The following is a 16,756-nucleotide window of genomic DNA, read 5'->3' on the forward strand; positions in this document are numbered from 1 at the left end:
CCCCACCCACACAAAGCACTTTGTGAGTTTTCATTGCTATTGCGACCCCTGGCTACAACTACTGGAGTGCCATGTTTTTTCATCTGGTTGTTGTTTTGTCCTTCCCGAATTAGTCACACAAGAGATCCCATTCAATCAGAAATCATGTAATGAGATGATGTCACTATGCAGCATTGCCAGTCAGATCTGGCTACATTACGAGTGGCCACATGTAATTACTACATTGCATCTGCCTATATCACTAGTGTTAACCAAGAATAAGAGAAAGAGAAGGCTATGCAAATTAATTGTGCCAAAACATCAGGGAGAAAACATTGCTGAAAATGTTCAAGAAAAACCCATGTAATATTAGGTCGGCCTTAAATGTTATCCTTTGATTTTACTGAAGGAAGGACTGAGGTTGAAAGACAATGAATTTCCCATTTCCCAGTGAATTCAAAACTAAGCTTGGATTTAACCATAGTATTTTAGACCTACATTCATGTTTGCCACTCTACCCACTAAACAACACTGCCTCTTTATAAACACCAAGCTCACATTCCCAGCATGTTTGCAGTCCTGTCTCAGCGACGTCTACACTGCCTTGGTCATGTCCACAGAATGGAAGATGGCAGGTTCCCAAAGAATGTGCTCTGCGGGGAGCTGGCTTCAGGCACCAGGCCTGTTGGCTGACAAACTCTGTGTTACAAAGATGTCTGCAAACATGACATGAAGGCTGGAAACATCAACTCTGCCATGTGGAAATCCCTTGCACACAACCGCAGTGAAGACAGGCAGGCAACTCGTGTATCCACAGCAGTGACCATAGAGGAAACAGCCGCTGGAAGGAGTGCAGAGAGAAGAAATGCAGCAGCAAAACTAGACATGTTCATCTGCCTCAGCTGCAACAGAACATGTGTCTCCCACATCAGTCTCCACAGCCTCAGCTGGCACTGTAACCTTCCAGCAGTTTGTCTTCATCCCCAAAGACACACTACTCAATTGTCTCCCAAGACGGATGCCAGCAGCAGCATACACACAGCATAGCAACAGAACTTGCTCTAAAGTCTTACAGGGATCTATCTCACTGAAATAATTCCCTCTTGGATAAGTCTAATATAACTAACTTGCTTGGAGTTATAGGGCTTTGTGTTATTTGGCCATGGTTAAATCACACATTTCACTCACTGGGCTGTTAATATCCTCTGGGTACAAACTGCATTTACTAGAAGGCTTTCTATTGTGAATTTCATCCATTGCTTGCCTTCTTCTGCTCCAGTTTTAAAATATACTATTGGGAACAATTGTCAATTTGAAGAGGGAGATGGAATAGTTGTTGGAAAGCTTTCTGTATACAGTATGCTGATCGTATTTCTGTATCAGTACAGAATCCCTCTAACTTTATCTCTGCATTGTGTCCTATTGTGAAAGAATTGTCTTTGATACCTTGATGCCACCTGAACATGTTTAAATCAGAGGTATTTGAAGTGGAATAATGGTTCTGTCACATAACTGGAGATTCGAATTGGTGCAGAATTTAGTCAATTTTTTTGGATTAAAATTGACTATCTATTAGTACAGATTAACACATATTTAGATAACTGGGGTAACTTGAAATTGTGGCAGAGTAAAACAATCTTGTCCTGTCCTCTTCTGGTTTAGGATCGAAGGGAAGGCTGGGCTGACACCAGGAGGCTGACTGATAGGCTCCACTTCATCCCAAAGAGCAGGATCATAGCAAGGAAAGTCTGTTAGTCCAAGAAAGAATGGATTTTTGGACCAAAGCTCACAATTTGAAAAAGAACTCTTGCAAGACAACGATGATAATTTTTTTGTCTAAAATGTATAATCTGTTATTAGAATGGGAAACTAAAGATAAGCTTGTTCAATGGCACACTGGGCAATAGATACAGGACACAATATTGATCTTAACCTCTGGGAGAAACTCTGGAAAAGTGACCTGAAATTTACAGCATGCTATTCATTGAAAGAGAATTATTTGAAAATGATTAATAGATGATAATTAACTCTGAGTAGGTTGGCTAAGATTTTTAAGACAGAATCAGATAAGTGTTGGAAGTGTAAAGAAGTAGAAGGAACATTCTTCCACATGTGGTGGACATGTAAAAAGGTAAAAGAGTATTGGTAAATGATTTATAATGAATTGAAGGAAAATGTTCAAAATTTCCTTCCACAAAAAACCAGAGTCTGTTTTGCTGGGGATAACCCAGACTGAAATTACCAGGTGCCAGAAAATTTATGTATGCAACTACTGCAGCCTGTTTTTGTTAGCCCCAAAATGGAAAGTGAGCGAGGATTGGCAACTTAAGTTGACAGAATATGCACAACTTGCAGACTTAACATATAGAATAAGAGAGCAAGAAGAACATATGTTTAAAGAAGATTGGAAAACATTTATTGAGTATATGGAAAATAACTGTGTACAGCTGAAAACACTGGTAGCATTGAGATAAATTCAACAGAGTAAATAATTTTTGATGGATGTAAAAGTGGAAAATTGATTGGAATGGTTATAGTAAAATATGCAGGTATGTATGATATGTAAAATGAACCATAGAAACAGAAGAAGGGAAGTAGGGAAGTCATTGGATATTTTAAAGTTTGTAAAATGTTTATTTGAAATTGTAAAACAGGATTTAATAAAAAATATAAAAAAAGAAAGTCTGTTAGTCCCATCAAATCTGGTAGGCATTACCAGATCACCCCAACCAGGGCAGCAGGGCAAAAGGGCACCTTATCAACACCCTGGGGAGAAGACAGAAGACAGTACTTGCTAGGACTCAACACAGAAAAACCTGTTGCCTCTGCAGCGTCCTGTACCTGAAGCCTTGTGAGCACTTGGAAGACTGTCTGTTTGAGCCTCCTATTAGTCCTTTCATTCCCACTGTCTGAAGAGTCGCCTGTTACTGTAAAGGATCGTTGCCATATGCTCTAGCCACTGGCTCATACAGTGTGAAGGTGATGAGGAAGGAATGGAGGGGTGTCCCTTGGGGTGGAGAAGTCCAATAAGGCCGAACTCTCAGGTTCAGATGGTCTAAAAGGGAGGGGATGTCTCTGCAGGTGATTCCTCCCCCCACCCATCAGTCAGATGAAGGCTCATGGCTGGTGAACACTCTTCTTTCCATTCAAAATGTCAATTTTACAAATCGGGCCAGAACTTCTATTTCCTATAATTGATATTTCTTTAAGGGTTCACTTAAGAATATGATAGAATCTGACAAATACGTTTGTGACAAAAGGGAAATAATACTGTGTATAGCATTCCGTCTATGTGGTACAGTAGGAAAGGCCCTTTACTGTATGGTTTCTAACTAACCACTGAAATAAATAGACATGAGTAGCTTAGATGTTGTTGTTTTTTTAGGCAAGTCTAGCCAAACATGTAATTTTATTATACACATATGTTTTAAAAATCTGTTGACTTGATTTATATTTTGATAATGTTTCTACATCTATTGTTTTTAAAGTCTGTTTGTATCGCTGTTTTAATGAATATTTTATATCAGTTTATATAAGCTGCTTAGATATTTTTTGATGAAGCAGTCTATAAATCTTGCTAAATAGATAAAGTTTATCTATTACCGCATCTCAAAAAGGTTATTGTAGAGCTGGAAAAATTGTTGAAAAGGACAACCAAAATGTTCGGGGGGTGGAGCAACTTCCCTGTGAGGAAAAAGGTTACAAGGTTTGGGGCTTTTCATTTGGCGCTTGGAATGATAACTGCTGTAGCTTTCTGAGAAAGATGAATCAAACTGTAAGAATCTGATATCTACACATATTTTGAAAACTGCTAATAGATATAGGAAGGATGTATAATCAGATATCTAGTTTTACGTTTCAGTTATTCAAGATGCAGAATTTAATCTAAATACGATGCGAGATGTTTTTGCTATTTGGTAAGCAAATGGGATAGGTTGCTGTATTGTGAATATGTGATTATTTAATTTCATCAAATTTGGGGGAAATGTTTAACAGCATTGTCTATTAATATTTGCCGGTTCAATGTCTCAATTTGCCTATTTTATGGTTTTTTATATTTGGTTATGTTTTTCAAATAAGAAACAGAAAGTGAATGCAGTGGCAGTGAATGCAGTGACAAAAGAATGTCGGCAAAATATAAATATAATTATTTTGGATTCTACTCTAAGGGAAAAGTTCAGGTTTGCCTAGAACAAAGACAACTGTGGACTGGAAGTTTAATATGTTCAAATGTATCTGAAACACAAACACACCAAATAAAGATAAAATCATTTATTATGTCATTAAATTTGAGGAAGGTATGTATCTTATACCACTAAGTTAAAAGATTGATAAAAGAGTTCAATTTAAGAACAGAAAGTGTCATATGCTCAACTCTAATTTTATGCATATGTAGTGGGAATACTCCTGGGTTAATAGGTTTTGGGTAAAGGTTATGCATGCCATTATATTAATAGCAGAAAATAAGTTGAGGTCAGATGCTTGATAATTTTGTTCAACTGCCAGAAGGATGCTGGCATGGGGCTCTTATGGTAAATCTCCTTGTTTCTGTAAAGATTATTATTGCCACATGCTGGAAATCTAACAACTTAATGCAAATCTAAGAATGGTTGACAAAAGTGTGCACAGTCATGAAAACAAACATACAACTGGATTGATGATTCTGGTCTGAAACTGGAAACAGGGGTGGATTGCTTCAGAGATTAGTTTCTTTTATGCTGCATTTGAATAATTACTGTAATTGTCCTCTGTTCAAGGAACAATCCCTACCCTGTAACATACTTCTAGTATTTCTAGCACAATGATGTATATTATATATATTTTTAAGAAACAAAGCATGGGTGCATTTTTAAAAGCTCCAGCTTTGTAGTTGACCCATTCCCCCATAATTCTTAACTATGGACCTTCAATATGGATGGAGCTCACTGCTTGTCTGTGCTCATTTAGTGCTCACAGTTTTTGTCACACTGGCTCAGTATGTGTTGAGAAATGGCCTGCTTTAGCTTGGGTCACAGTGGGTTCATTAACAGTGAACTCGGCCCTACTGTTGAGCCAAAATTGTCAAGCTGCAGCTCAAAGAAATCAAGCAAATACAACAACACGATTAAAAGCTGAATTCAACATCATGCTATGGTGAAGGGCCTGTCAGCACAAGCACTGCAGCTTGCCAGATGGAACAATGATCCTTATCCTGCATGCTTTTCTGGGGCTTCTCCTGCCCCCCCCTTGCAACTGTGGGGGTGCCAGGAGGCTGAGGGTAGGAAAGGAGGAAAGCTCCAGATCATCCCCTGGAGACTCTTCTACCTAAATGCTCAACCTTCTACAGGAGCACAAAGATTCCTGTTTCCCAGAGTCTCAACTTTTAGACCATGGGAAAGGAGCAGTACCAAGTTCTCAACGTGTGAGGTCAAAGGGGGAAATGGGGATTGGCCAGATCACTCCAAGAAGTAAAAGTGGGAAGCAATGGTACAAGGAGCAGCAGACCAAGGAAACAATGGCTGCGAACAGTGCTGGGGAAAGTATATACAAAAATGAGGACTTGAGGGGAAACTGTTTCAGCCCCCTGCCCCGTGCAATGCTCATTGAGAGAAGGTTTGTCAGTGATCGGTCAGTACAGCCCCAGTTACATTTCATTGAACTGCTCCTGTCTTTCCTGAGGTGGTTTGTCCTTAGTTGATGTGCTGACACCATGTGGTCTTTGTGCAGATCAAAAGAAGAAGAGCCCTGCTGGATGAGAAAAAGGCTTAATCTAATCCAGAATCCTGTCCCCCCTAGTAGCCTGTTCAATAGCTCCATGAAGGCCACAACCACCTCAGTAAATAGCATTAAAATGTTCTGCTTTGAAACATTAAGAATTCTGTTATACTTGATTATTTTATTTGTAAACAAAACTTATTCACTGAACTCAACATTTTCTTCCTTTGATAAGGAATATTGCCCATATACTATTTGGAATCCAACATTGCACGACACTGTTCATCTTAGGAAATGCTGCAGACATAGTACCAGAATGACAAGGAAAAGTAATATTATTAATAATAACATACTACTCAGCCTTTAGCAGCGACCAACTGATCCCACACTACTGAAATTTTGCTTCTTTACCTTGGCCTGACCCTGAAGGGAGGTTCAAGAGCCATAAACCAGCACTACCTCAATGCCTCCCTATTGGCAGGTGGCATAAGGACCCTGCTGCCACAGCTCCAGGCTGCAGCCTTTTTTTTTGCTCCACCATAGCAAGGGGATGGAGGAGAAGCCACCCTGATTTACCCTGACTGCAGTGGGTTTAGGGAGTGTTGTTGGTGGAAAAAATATTTTGAACATATTATTTATATCTGTTTCTACCAACTGAAAGGTTCAAGGCTGAAGTAGGAAGACTCCAGAGCCATTAGCTCAAAAAAAGTGGGCCTGAGTTTCTTCACATAAATGCAGATAAACCAGAGAACAAAACCCTCAAAGAGAAACGAAATGATCCATCTTTAACACAAAACACATATTTTTCTTTTATTTCCACCCCAGCCTTTGCTTCTTTTCTACAAAAATGCATCTTATGTGTTCTGGAAAGAAAACATACGAAGAAGGCAATGAAAATGTTGCCTGCCAAATTGATTTCCAAGAGCAGGGTTGCGGACCAGGGTGGAAAACAGTCTATAGCACTTGTTGAAATCTAATGCAATATGAGAAAACCTGGAATGAAAAATGGGCAGGGTTTTGGATGCATTCAAATAAAAGGCTAAACTTCTGACCCAGGGCCCTGGCCAGACCCCAGCCTGGGGGAAATGATTTTCTCTTCTGCTCAGAAAACTGCTCCAAGATAGCTGCCCCAGAAAATTTTAAACAGCCATGGTGATGATGTGATGTGATGATGTTGTCGTAGAAAGGAGAGAGATGGAAAAGGGTGGGCATTTTGAGTGAGTACACTGCCGCTGATTGGCCAGCAGCATCCCACATGGGTTGACAGTTGGTTACTCAGCAGAAAACAGCCTAAATCGTGTTGACCTTGGAGTGCCACTATGAGAGGAAAGTCAGCAGAGGTTGTGGCACCCTCCGCCTCTTCAGTTGCTGCTCAGAGAAACCACCACCTACCTATGGTCATAGTTACCCTCGAGTTGGTTTTCCTGCATGGCATGGTTGGAAAATTCTGCTTTCTTGCCTAAGTTCTTTGCTAGAATACATGGTTATGTTAATTTCCCAAGGTCAGGGAGGGTAACTCTCTTTCCTGATCCTGCCAATAAGGGGCAGTACATGTCTGCAGTGAGCCTTGAGTTTTGGAGAATGCCATACCACTGCAACCTTCCCTGGCAATGGTCCAGAAGAGGGAAGATAAAAAGTGATTCGGTGAAGTGTTCAGGGTTGACACTACCTCAAGGCAGGGTTTGGCAACTGATTTTCAACATCATTGAAGGGCAGCAAACTTTTTGTTGTTTAATTTCTTAATGTATTTTTACTCCTGGGTGATGGTGCAGAAATGTTTGTGCTTCCAATGCAAAAATAACTTGGCTAACCTTGAGTGAACTGCACCTTTGCTTGGCGGGGGGTGGGGGAACTTCTTGTTCTCCCCCAGGGAGCAAAAGATCTTCAGCTGGTCCTGGAAGTGTTACTTGTGACTTTGCTCTGTGGCAACTGGGGCGTTCCCTGCACAATTGCTTGGGGTGTTGGCAGTTGACGATGGCTGGATTGATGAAGGAACTGTGGAGTCTGCGGGTGGTTTGCCGAAATTTCTGCATTAATGCTCTGTAGCTTGTGCTGATGCACAAATCTGGAAGGTTAAAGGTGGACTACTCATAGCACAAAATAAAAACAGTTCTGTGTTGATTGGGGGGGGGAGACTTTTCCAGACTTATCAGTGGATGCCAACAAGGCAGAATCTTTGGGCAGTGAAAAACAAAGTCATATTTACATAATCTTTTAAGGTGATTTGGTTTAGCTGAGTAAAATGGGACTTACTCCTGGGTAACTGGGTATAAGATTGCAGCTTAAAGGGGCTCAAATCCAATTTAAATGGCTTATAGAGTGGGGGGAAAGGGAGAACTCACAATATTTTGCTAATCATATTGTATTCGGCTAGGAATAACATTTTTATGGCATGCATTAAAGGTTTGAATCGCTTCATTAATCATGCTCATTTCTCCTTCACTGATCTAGATATGATTCATACCTTATTTTGCAAAGACTAATGCAAAAGGCTGGGGGCTTTCACTTCTTTACTCGAATGTTTTTGGCTGATGGTTATGAAAATTGTTTCTACCTTGCTTAACCATTTTGTCTCAGAATATGCAGGTTATAATTACAGGCACCACCCCTAGTCTACCTCCAGCTCCATTTTTAATTTCTCTACTATAAATTGGAAATAAGGAGCATGATTTATTATTCAGCTCTATAAAAGAAAGGAAGGCTACAGGTCTTGGTTTAAAGAAAAGATGAGAGGGAGAGGGAGAGGGAGAGAGAGAGAGAGAGAGAGAGAGAGAGAGAGAGAATAGCCTTTTTCTAATCTATCTATAATTTACTTCTGTAAGTAGTCAATTTTTAAAATTGTAGGTATTAATCAAAGACACTCAGAAAATCTGAGAGACACACTCAAAACTAACCAAATAATTTGGGTGCATAGTTTAATAACACACCTCAGGTTTCAGTCCAGATTCTTGTGAACATAAATAAAATAAAATAAAATAAAATAAAATAAAATAAAATAAAATAAAATAAAATAAAATAAAATAAAATAAAATAAAATAAAATAAAATAAAATAAAATAAAATAAAATAAATAAGCAATGCCACTGTAAGTACTGGGAGAACATAAGACAGTTCTGGCAAACTACATTATAAATTCTAGCCTTGGGTGTGTGATTTAAACACATTTGCTGCCAAGGAAACGCCACATACATGTATACGCTTGCTGCTACCAAGAATGGAAGCATGAGAGAGCTGCTGCTAATGAAAAACAATCAGCTGAGAAGCAGCAAATTTCAAATTTATGTCTGTGTCATGGATGCCTGGAAAGGGAAGATGCTATATCCATAAATATTAGTTTGTGATTAAGAGCAGGTGAGCCCGGGGCGGGGAGTATTCTCCATTTACTTTTCCAAGTAGCATATTAACCTAGCCTATTGTGCAGCCTTTGAAAAAGGAAAATTATCCACACACTGGCATTAAAAGTCACATTAGGGTTTGCTTGGGAAAATAGTTCACCTTTTGCAAATTGCACACACAAAGTTCTGAACACCTGCAAGTGGTATTGCCCTCTTGATTCAGCTCTGTGTTGCTCAGGCAAGACCATCACCAAGATGCAAGGAATTATACAACTGGTTCAGTGTAGCCAAGTGAGATCTGGATTTTTACTTCTCAGGCAGCACGTTCCATGCAACATGTAAAACTCAATTAAAATGGAAGGTGCTTTCAAAAACCATGTGCATAGGCCTCTGAAACCAGAGAGGCTCTGAACCAGGTGAGCCTCTGAAAAGTTGTCACAATGTAAACCCCTCAGCCAAGCCTGGAGGCTACAGCCTTGTATTCCGCTTGTCTTATGTGAGTGTTACTGGCCCACTATGGTCCAGCCTTGCCACAGACTCTTCCCCACCCCCTGGTGGGAACAAGCTGCCTGGCTTTGGAAGGGGCTATCCATCTACCATAATCTCAATGGTTAAGCTGAAGCAGCATCACGGAGAGCAGCTTGCAGGGAGAGACCTAGAAGCCGTTAGGGACCTCTCCTCTCCACAGGAAAGAGGGCCTACAAGTGCTGTGGAAGCGATTGCTCACTGAGGGAGGACCTAATCCAGGCGCCCACAATTTTAGAGGGCAAATCTCTCAACATCAGATTTATACACTGGAAATGACTATCATTCTAGTGCACACTAGGAATACAGTGGTACCTCAGGTTAAGAACTTAATTCGTTCTGGAGGTCCGTTCTTAACCTGAAACTGTTCTTAACCTGAAGCACCACTTTAGCTAATGGGGCCTCCTGGTGCTACCGCGCTGCCGAAGCACAATTTCTGTTCTTATCCTGAAGCAAAGTTCTTAACCTGAAGCACTATTTCTGGGTTAGCAGAGTCTGTAACCAGAAGTGTATGTAACCTGAAGTGTATGTAACCTGAGGTACCACTGTACTTGGAATAGAAGGGTCAAAGGCAGGAAATTTCCCAGTTCTATGTAAAGAGTAAACATTCATAAACTACTGTCATGATGGGGTTGTGAAGTCTACCTAGCATCCAGTCCCCTTTAAGGGCAAGGGTAGGGTTTATGTTGCTTTAGCTATAGAGGTCAGATTCCTGGAGGAAGCTCATTTAGGGAATAAGATTACTTGGGTTCAGCCATGGCAGGGCTTTTATTTTCTCATTTCCCCCCGGGTAAATATACCATAGAAGAATTGTGGAAATTTTACAGCCTGATCCTTATGAGAATGTTTCCCTGGGTTTAATGTGGGTTAAACCACAGAGCCTAGGACTTGCCAATCAGAAAGTCGGCGGTTCGAATCCCCGCGACAGGGTGAGCTCCCGTTGCTCGGTCCCTGCTCCTGCCAACCTAGCAGTTCAAAAGCACGTCAAAGTGCAAGTAGATAAATAGGTACCGCTTTATAGCGGGAAGGTAAACGGCGTTTCCGTGTGCTGCGCTGGTTCACCAGAAGCAGCTTAGTCATGCTGGCCACATGACCCGGAAGCTGTCTGTGGACAAACACCGGCTCCCTCGGCCAATAAAGCGAGATGAGCGCCGCAGCCCCAGAGTTGTCCACAACTGAACCTAATGGTCAGAGGTCCCTTTACCTTTACCTTTAAGGCTTTAGGATTGCTGTGTTTACTTGATAATATGTCTCATTTGATTATTGGAGCTTTTATTTATTTATTCAGGAGTAAGATTGTTCTCCTAATCTAATTTACCTGAGTGGAAGCCCCACTGTATTCAGTAGGGCTTGCTTCTGAGTAGGGTTGCACTGTAATGCTTGCATGCAGACTGATTAGCTGATAACCTGCTCACTCAGGCCACTAACTCACTTGTTCGCTGCCTGCCCTTTCATTTAACTGGGGCATACATCAAATTAAATGGGCTTAGGACAGCAGCAAAACAATTGCTGCCTATATTAGGTTCTGAGGGAGCTAAAAAAAATTCAGATTTATTTTTTATACATTTGATTTCAAGCAAGCTGACACAAGGAGAAAGCAAATAGGCAGTTGTGAAAGAAAGACATCCATAAAAAGTGCCAGAAAAGGGGGGAGGGACTGTAGGAAGGGGAATGAGACTCCACTCCCAAGACCCATTTATTTTAATGAGGCTTACTCTCAAGTAAGCATGCATGGGACTGCAACTTTAGTATTTCATTGAAGATTTGGAATGAAAATTGATTTTAGTAGTTGCTTTCTAAAAAAAGGCAAGATTTTACAAATTAAGGGAAACCCCCCCCCCTTTTTAAGAACTGTTAGCTACTTCAGGGTGGGATAATCAGATGAGTTTCTTCTATTTTTTAAACCTTTTTTGCCTGCACAGTTTCAAACCATGCAGGCAAATGCATAGCCCTCAAAGACCCTTTCAGCCTGCTCTTGACATTAAGCTGATTGTTGGGTCTTGTGGAGCCCTTGTAGAGTGCTTTGCAAAACCCAGCAGTAATTATTACTGGGTTCTGCAGCAACCTTTGCACAGGGCTTTGCAGGCACCACCCATCAGTTGATCACCAGTGCCTGCAAAAACTTTTAGGATGAACAAGGTCTTTATCTGCCCCTCGCCTGACATCATACATGACATAAGGTGTAGGACAGGGGAGCACTGCTTGGCTGAAATGGGTGGATGAGCCAGAGGTTCTCCTCCCCTCGTCTATTGGAAAGCTTCCGGTGAACCAACCCAAAAAATAAATTCCCACAAGGGCTGCGGTTTTTATGTATCCTTGAACCCAATTTAGATATATTTTCTCTTCCACTACTAGGATCAGCAACTGCAGTTCTCCTTCACTGCAGATAAAGAGAGCTTATGTGATAACAATGGTATCAGTTTTATATGTGATGTTTTACAAATTTTGAAGTGTTAAAGTTTTAAAACACAAATGACAACCTCGAGAGGTTTCTGTTGTGCCCTGTCTCAGGAAAAATAACTTCTAACCTCTTGAAGCAGGGTCAGGCGTCATATGCCACTTCTAATCCATATAACTGTTATAAATGTATACTCTGCACCAGCCAAGCCAGGAACATGTGATATCATTTTCTTCTACAACAACAAATTGTCACATCGTTTGACTATTCAGAACTCTTTCCCAAAAAGCTACTGTAAATCAATATTCTCAAGATGGCAATATGTCACTTTCACTCCTGCCATAGTTCTTTGAATTAGAGGCGTTTCCTTCTTCTTAAGACGTATAAGGAGATATTAAGTACCTGGCAGCTATACCTGACAGCTCATTTCTGCCATATAAGGTAGTATAACTATACCCAGTAGTTGAAAACTGGTCATGATAAATGACAAAAGGACATCATGGCCACTCAGGTTGGAAGTCACAGTTGATGTGTAGCCATACCCCAGAGCAGTAGCCTAGTGTATTATTGTGTGCCTCCCTCAGTCTCCATTTAGAGTTTAGTAAGGTAAAATGCAGGACACGATGTCATCCTGTTACGTGTTTCCCTGTCCTGGTTCCATTTCATTGCCTGTCAATTGCAAGAGATGGTAATGCAATGACATTATTTCATGTATTTTGCAATACTGAAGGTGACAGGGGAGAGAAAAGGAGAGGATGTTTACATAGGCACCAAAAGGAGTAGTCAACAAGGCAAGTGTAATTCTGGCCAGAATTTATGAACGATAAATTGCTCGGCTTGGTTCTACAACAGTTGCATTATTTGTCTTTTTGTTGTGAAAAGCGGTACTGGCTATGCTTTCTGCTCATCTGAAATATGACACAAAGACTAGCTTGGTGTACTGTTCTAAAGCTTTTACTTTAAAAGAAATGGAAACATTTATAATAATCCCTATTTTGCTGCTTTCTTGTTTCCTGTGCTCTAGCTCAGCCTTTGATTCATTTTATTTACTGAGCTACCAAAATTCATTTTTTCCCATTGGTCATTTATGCATGCACACCACTCCACTAAAAGCTTCACACATTGAATTTTTATTCATTTATTGTTATGCTGAGTTTAAATTGCTGCTTATATAAAACGTAATCACAAATAATAGAATCATAGAGTTTATAAAAATATTTTTGTCTACAAAAACATACTTAAGTGCTTTGTCATTATATTTGAAAGATTGGGGTGGGGCAAAAGCTTATTGACTTCTTTCAGGAATCAATGCTTTGGAAGAAAGATGTCTCCTGTCCTTCATCTCTGCCCCTGCGCTCCAGTCTGCGCTCATGACCAAAGGAGATTTGACAATAGCAACCATCACATATGTTGTTCCTGTGACTTTCCTGTGCACATATAAAGCAGGAAGGTGCTGTCATGCTCCTATCCTGCTCGTGGGCTTCCTAAAGGCAGCTGGTTGGCCACTGTTAGAAGAAGACGCTGGCTAGATGGGCCACTTCTTATATTTTCAACTGACCAATAGTGTGGGGGAGAGAGGGGGAAGTGGTAGCTTCCAAGCTGCTTAGATTGAGGAAACACAGAGATCTGAAAGTTTTGCAGCAGACAATGTTATAGGGTTAGTTCTTTGGTACAACTCGACTCCTCGACCAAGAGAATTCTAGGCTGCAGATGTCCCACCATGTCTCTGGTGGTGCTGTGAGCTGGGAATCAGTGCCTTAGACAGTTCATGGGTTGAGCTCTATGGTGCTTCACAGTTTTGCCTTTGTGAGTGCTGTAAATTGCCATAACCTGGACAATTATATTATGCTGTAATTTGGCATCAGGTTCAGCCAACATCGTCTATCAATTTTTCAATGGCATGTAACTGCTGTGATAATTTCATTCTTTGGCTAACCTCTCAGCCTAAGGTGAAACTTGTTCTCTCCATTAGTAGTAACAGTTATGAAATCATTTCAGGTGTTACAACAATCGATCAAGAGGAAAGAAACCCAAGTTATGTCTGTGATAACATTGGTTTGATGCCTTTCATTTCTCTTCAGGAATACTGACAGCTTTTGAGGAAGCTGATAGTTAAATAGAGCCATCTGTGCAGCAAGGGAAAACAACTTTAAGCTCACACATCTACCGGCAGTAGGTGCCTTCATCTCCTGAATATGGAGGCCTAAGATCTCATTAGAGCTGCTTCAATCATTATAAATACTTCTCCGAACATTCTTTCAAATTTTGCATGAAATATTCATGGCCTTTAGCATTTTGGTATAAGGAAGGTAAAAGGACTGCATAGCCAATTGAATTGCTCCTAACATTTTCAAGAAAAGAGGTTTTCAAAATCACACGCATGAAGATTTCTCACCCTGCTATATAAAGGAATTGGTATAAATATACTTGTGCACCCAATGTGCACTTTTCACCAAAAGAAACACAGCTACATGAGTTATTCTAGTCATCATTAGTGATCCAAGGCCATTTGTTTTATTGGTACGGTTTAGTGAGAGCTGCCAGCTTTAGCTGGTTGATAAGTACAGTAAAGGTTTTGTCAATTAGTTGGTGGGGCTGTAAATTAAGGGCACACCAGTTTCATTTTGGATCTTACATTCATAAAGAACGAAAGTTCCCTGAAGAAAGTTCTTTAGCCCAATTTCTATGGATGAGCAGTATGAACATTTCTGAATTAAACAGAACTCTTTGTAAGTCAAAAGGTGAACCTCATCCCTGGATTGTAGGGATGAACAGCAACAGGAGGCTGAGCTAGCTTCCTTCCTTAAACTTTGTTGTTGTTGTTTAGTCGTTTAGTTGTGTCTGACTCTTCGTGACCCCATGGACAGAGCACGCCAGGCACTCCTGTCTTCCACTGCCTCCCGCAGTTTGGTCAAACTCATGCTGGTAACTTCGAGAACACTGTCCCACCATCTCGTCCTCTGTTGTCCCCTTCTCCTTGTGCCCTCCATCTTTCCTAACATCAGGGTCTTTTCCAGGGAGTCTTCTCTTCTCATGAGGTGGCCAAAGTATTGGAGCCTCAGCTTCAGGAACTGTCCTTCCAGTGAGCACTCAGGGCTGTTTCCTTAAGAATGGATAGGTTTGATCTTCTTGCAGTCCATGGGACTCTCGAGAGTCCCATGGACTGCAAGAAGATCAAACCTATCCATGGATCACTGCCTTGTCGTGGCAAAGGGGCTCGAATAACTCAGAGAAGCTATGAGCTATGCCGTGCAGGGCCACCCAAGATGGACAGGTCAAAGCGGAGAGTTGACTAAACATGATCCACCTGGAGCAGGAACCAGCAAGCCACTCCAGTATCGTTGCCAAGAAAACTCCATGGACAAAGACAACAGGCATATATTCATGGATCACTGCCTTGTCCTTAAACTAGCATGAAGCTATTGAGACAACTCCAAGGCCACTGAAGCAAAACTATGTGCTGACTCCTACCATCTGTTTTCTGGAACAGTACAAAAGTTTTGTCTAGTTTTGTGTGTGAAAAGGAAGGGGAAGGAAGGATAAGGAAACTCACAGAAAGAAACTTAAAATGAAACTACAAAATCAGTTAAATTTTACCTATTTGAGGCAAGTGCTGGGTTTCAAAGCATGCCCAGAGTTCTCTACAGAAGAGAGGTTCTGAGAGAGAACATCTCTGAACATCCCAGAAAGACAAAGGACAAGGATGCAGCCCTTTACGGAGACAGACTTGTTTTTTCCTGTAGCATCGCGACAGCTATTTATGCCCTTTGTTGTATTATCGTTATTCATATTTATGACATACTTTCTCCCATCCACACACATTTCTACCTAGTCTAATTTACATTTCTAATTTAGCCTCTTTTCCACAACTCTCCACCCCAAATAGCACTTCTTTGTATTTAGCATTTTGTCCACCCTCATGTTCAGAAAAAATGATTTTTCCCCCAGAAATCTGCTCCAGCATAAAAGGTTGGCTAAAGCAGCCACAAAGCTCTGTGTCCTATACATTTCAAATAGGATTTCTCCACTTCCAGCTCAAAACTGCATCTCTGTTCCACTGTGATCCAAGCACTCCACAGCAGGACCTGGGGCCTTGCAGAGAGGTTAGAAAACTTTAAAGAGATTAACGGTACAACAAATTCAGTATCTCAAAAGCTACTTATAAAGGGAAGGGGGAAAGAATCCCCTCATATTTTTTATTTGAATACCCAAGTGAGATCAGGTAAAGTGGAAATGTCAAGTGGGGGTCCTCAGTTGTGGAGATCTTTGGAAAGCAAAAATAGGAGTGTTTGCCTGCTTACAGTTTGGAAACTGCATTTTTCAAGGAGCAGCTCTTATGTATGAAAAGAAGAAAAAAGAATGCAACCCCCCCCCCAAGATATTTTCCATGTCTCTGTTGGTGGCAGTGGGAGTGGGGGGGCACCTTGTCCAGGGCTCCTCACACCCATCAGCACCACTGGGAATTAAGGTTCTTCTGGGACGTTTTCACTGCATTTGAGGTAAAATTAAAACCTGAAGAACATTCAGCTCAGCACTTGTCATTTCTGACCTTGTCCGATTTCACTGTAAGATTTCATAAAATTCTCCCTCCTCCCCATATCTACCCTCTGGCGGATTTGCAAATTTCAGTACTTGTCATATGTATTTAAGCTCTCACTAGAAAATAAGTGATTCCAAATGTTTCCACTGTAGCTTTAATCAAGCCCAAGAGTTCATCGACTTACATTTTATAAAAAATGCATTTGGATATGAATTAAATATATGTATTGTTACACAGAATCTTGGTCATCCATTGTTGTACTTTTTGCATATACTCCGTGAGTTTA

The 16,756-nt window shown here is 40.8% G+C and overlaps 1 protein-coding gene across 2 annotated transcripts in view; it reads right to left on the bottom strand.

Annotated features, from left to right (window-relative positions):
- SPAG16 (sperm associated antigen 16) overlaps window positions 1–16,756 on the bottom strand; it is a 395,434-nt gene that overhangs the window by 53,987 nt on the left and 324,691 nt on the right. The window contains exon 16 of one of the 2 annotated variants that reach the window (XM_053364511.1): window positions 5,632–5,706. The exons of the other annotated variant lie outside the window; for it this stretch is intronic. Within the exon in view, the coding sequence (XP_053220486.1) occupies window positions 5,687–5,706 (20 nt within the window). The 3' untranslated portion in view covers window positions 5,632–5,686. Of the gene's footprint in view, window positions 1–5,631; window positions 5,707–16,756 lie in introns of those variants that run through there. 2 annotated transcript variants of the gene reach the window in all.

The sequence above is a fragment of the Podarcis raffonei genome, chromosome 1 (genome assembly GCF_027172205.1).
Source record: "Podarcis raffonei isolate rPodRaf1 chromosome 1, rPodRaf1.pri, whole genome shotgun sequence".
Lineage (NCBI taxonomy): Eukaryota > Metazoa > Chordata > Lepidosauria > Squamata > Lacertidae > Podarcis > Podarcis raffonei.